General features: G+C 39.5%; 1 protein-coding gene across 1 annotated transcript; it reads right to left on the bottom strand.

The window, feature by feature from the left end:
• Nucleotides 1-831: 831 nt before the first annotated feature.
• LOC130182757 (odorant receptor 131-2-like) lies at nt 832-1,794 on the bottom strand. Its single transcript, XM_056397898.1, has one exon. The coding sequence runs from the start codon at nt 1,792-1,794 to the stop codon at nt 832-834; it is 963 nt and encodes a 320-aa protein (XP_056253873.1).
• Nucleotides 1,795-4,338: the final 2,544 nt, after the last annotated feature.

The following is a 4,338-nucleotide window of genomic DNA, read 5'->3' as shown; positions in this document are numbered from 1 at the left end:
GTATACAGGCTTTTTGTACTTTGTTATTGTACGTCAACGTACCCCAAAAGGAATGCAGTAATAGGGATTTGAGTAGTCTCAATTTAGGGGCAAAAATTTACAAAAAAAAAGAATAAATAATAAATAAAATAAATATAAAATGTTTTTTGTTTCATGATAAGTATCATTATCATTATTCTTATTACCTAGTTTCATATGCAAATAATTTGGAAATTCATACATTTTGCAAATCACATTTTATTTTGGTTTTGACCATCATTCATGTCGGTCGTGATGAAATTTGGAGTAACATCAAAGCTGAAAATAGTCTTTATTTTTAGTTATTTTTAGTTTATTAAATTTTTTAATACACTGCATCTTTACTGTGGTGACAGGCTTTTCTTTGTATTCATTAAACTATTGACTAACTGTGCTCTAACTATACTGTTTTATTTATTTAGGCTGCATCTAAATCAAAATGAAACTTAAAGCAGAATTTGAGGAAATGTATGAACTACATTATACATTTTAGGCTATAATTCAAAATGAAATGATACCTATTTTAATAAATCCTTTTTAAATGTTTGTGACCAACACCTTCTACTGGTTAAGTCAGAATGATATTCTTGACAGGCTTCCATTAGTAAATTTCAAGAAATACTGACTAAACTACAGCTGAACAGTCTTCTTTTCAATATATATATATATATATATATATATACATGTGTGTCATCTTTAGCAAAAAGAGTTTTTAGTTTGTCTCTTTCTCTATAACAAATGCTGGCTATTCTGACATATGATGACCAGTATGAGGATAACATAAGTTTAATGAAGGTTAATTCATTCCATGTCTTATGGTGAGACCCCAGCCTTTGCTGAGACAACTGAGAGTTTCAAACAACAGCATAAATGGCACAAGAGGACGGGCCTGATGGTCTGATCTCTGAGCCCATAGATTAAAGCACTCAGACACCTGGGGAGCATGATAATAAAAACATAAAAAACATTCAGGATGCGCACAAGTACTGTCCTCGTAACAGTTTTGGAGACAGCTATGAGCAATGAGTTGTGCATGGTTGAGGAGAGACTGAGGCCCAGCTGCACCAGATGCAGCAGCAGTGTGTTACGAGCCTTATGAGCTGAAGCTTTGTCTGTAGAGGCTGACCTGGCTGCTATCATCACACCAATATAGGAGCAAGTGATCGCCACAGTAGCAGAAATAAACACAAAGCAAGTGTAGGCTTTGTCATAATCATCAGATAAGGGCCCAAGAAACATGACAAGTGTACCACAAAAGTCCTTCATCTGCAGGCTCTCCAGCTCTTCAAATGGAAAATGTAACAGTAATATAACTCGAGTGAGAACATTTAGTGAACAAAAGGCCCAAACCACAATGATGGCCACCCCTGTGTTTCTGATGGTGATGATGGTAGCGTGCCTCAGTGGGTAGCACACAGCTACATATCTTTCCAGAGACATCACCACCAGTGTGAGAGGAGAGATTTCATTTGTGAGATTAGCAATCATGACCATGAGACCACACATAGGATACGACAACATTATTTTACAAACAGACAGTATATACAGTAACTGGCTCAATGCCATCTGCACAGTGTCTGCAAAAACGAGGTTAAAGAGAAGAATGTAACGAGAGGTCTCACGAAATACCAGTTTGCTCCGCAAGGTGAACAGCATGTTCACATTAATGAAGAAGAAAATAAAGCATGGTACTGTAGTCAGAGTGGAAAGCATCACTCTCTCCAGTAACCCAAGTCCAATAGTTATGTTGGCCTGAGATTGAGTTGCATTGGACATCTCAGAGAAGCATTTAAGACATGAAAATTATTAACCTGTTGATGAAACTGGAACACAATAGCAGAATAATTCTCTTCCACTATGTTTGTATGTTGAAAAGGATGAAAACGCATGCAGATGTCTAATGAGCAAAGATACCTATTTAGTCACATCCAAAACCCCAAATCATCCACATACATTTTCTCTGTGCACATAATTAGCAGGTAGCAGGATTGTCAGTGCTTGTCTCCATGTGAGCAAAGATAATCTGCAGGATTTGCCCACCCTAACATTCTCTATATTATCACTTGTCTCACACTAAGTTCACGTGACACTGTGACGTGACAATGGTTAATAGCTTAGCTCAACACTGATCCATGTGATCATGTCTTAAACAGTGTAAACATTTTAAGTGAGTAAACTTTATTTCTGTAGGGCCAATTAAAACCTGAGTTATAAGGTGTTTCACAGGTGCACAAAAACACAAAACTAAAGAATACAGCAATAATTTTCGAGAATTGCCCAACATGGGGAAATAAAATTAAGTTAACTACATGAACATGAACATAAAAGCAGAAAAAAATTACTGGCAGATTTGAACTAAAACTGAATTTTATTATCAATGCAACAGTAGAATTTATATCTGAACAGCTGTATCAGATTATATAAAATTTTACCAGTGTGCCCAATATAGTGGCCACAGGGTGGGCTGGTAATGAAGATCTTATTGTGGTTGGTGTGTGGTGTCAGTTGATCAGCACAGTGTGAGCATAAAAGCCACAGGTAGGCAGTGCAGAGATGCAGACTGAAATGTGTAGTGAGAGTTAACACAATGTACAATATTTATAAAAATGTGCAGTGTCTGCAAGAGCTGCAACAATCAGTCGATTAATCTCCAATTATTTGAATAACTGAATAATTGTTTTGGTAATTTTAAAGCAAAAAATGCAAATACAACCTTTAGGTTTTGCTCAGACAAAACAAGAAATTATAACAGTAGTGTTTGCCCAGCTTTAAAGATGTCGGTACGGGTATTTGTCCACCAACATGGTCAGCTGTTTCCCTCTGCTTTCAGTTTTAATGCTAAGCTAGTTTAACCAGAATAAAAATCAGAATCAGAAATCCTTTATTGTCATTGTAAACTCTGCATACAGCAAAATTAGGAGCACTCAGGAGATCTTTGGTGCCAAGGAAAATGCAAACAAGCATAAAAAACAAAGGTTATTTCTAACAAAAGAGATGTATGATATATATAAATAGGAAATATATAAAATATAAAGTTGAGTGTACTGTGATATTCCACCCATCCATCCATTTTCTCCCACTTATCTAAGGGCAGGTCCCAGTGGCAGCAGGCCAAGCAAAGTAGTCCAGATGTCCCCTTCCTCAGCATTGTTTTACAGCCCGCCAATGGAAGGTGTCTGGGAGGCATCCTAACCAGATGCCAAAACCACCTCAGCTGGCTCCTTTCAACATGAAGGAGCTGCGGTTCTACTCCAAGTTCCTTCAAGATAGACCTCCTTATGCAATGTCTAAGGCTGAGCTCAGCGACTCTGTGGGGGAAAATAATTTTATCTGCTTGTATCTGCAATCCTATTCTTTACCCAAAGCTCATGACCATAGGTGAGGTCGGAATGAAGATCACCTGATAAATGGAAAGCTTTGCCTTCTGATTCAGCTCTTCACCACAATGGTCCAGTAGAACATCCATTGAGGCCAACAGAACCACATCATCTGTTAATAGCAGGGAGTGGACACACTCCTCCTTGCAGCTGTGCTTTGACATCCTGTCTATGAAAATCACAAACAGCATTGGTGAAAAAGGACAATCCTGGCAGAGGTTAATACTAGGAACGTGTTTGACTTTTCACAAAGCACATATTCATTAGATGGGTAACCTCCCATGACCTCGCCAGTAATCTTGCCAGGGCAAAGAGTTGGTCCACTGTTCTTCGGCCAGGATGGAGTCTGCATTGTTCCTCCTGAATCCGAGCTCTGACGATTGGTCAGAGCCACCTTTCCTGCACCCTAGCAAAAGCTTTCCTCGGAAGGGATAGCATTGTCATACCCAACACACCCTCTGGTCCCCTTTTTTGAAACTGGGAACCACACCCCTGGTCTGCCAGTCCTGAAGCATTGTCCACAACCTCCATGTGATATTGAAGACATGTGTAAGCCAAAACAGCCCCACAATGGATTGAGCCTTCAGCATCTCAGAGCAGATCACATCCACTCCTGGCACCTTGCTGCTGAGGAGCTTTATGACTATCTCAGTGACCTCTGCCATTGATATGGGTGAGGATTCCCCCAAGCCTTACAGGGCATGTTGGTTAAGTTCAGGAGTTCCTCAAAGTGCTTCTTTCACAAGCTGACAGTACCCACAGTCTGAATTAGCAGCTCTCCTTCCATGTTAACAACAGCTTGGGCTAAGCCCTGCTTCCCATTCCTGAGATTCTGAACTGTTTGCCAGAACGTCCTTAAGGCCAACTGAAATCCCCTCTGAACTCCTTCCACACCCGGGTTTTAGCATTCATGACTGCCATGGCAGCAGATACAGCCACTTTG

Source organism: Seriola aureovittata, chromosome 15 (genome assembly GCF_021018895.1).
Source record: "Seriola aureovittata isolate HTS-2021-v1 ecotype China chromosome 15, ASM2101889v1, whole genome shotgun sequence".
In the NCBI taxonomy this organism is placed as follows: Eukaryota; Metazoa; Chordata; class Actinopteri; order Carangiformes; family Carangidae; genus Seriola; species Seriola aureovittata.
This window is presented reverse-complemented; position numbering and strand designations above follow the sequence as displayed.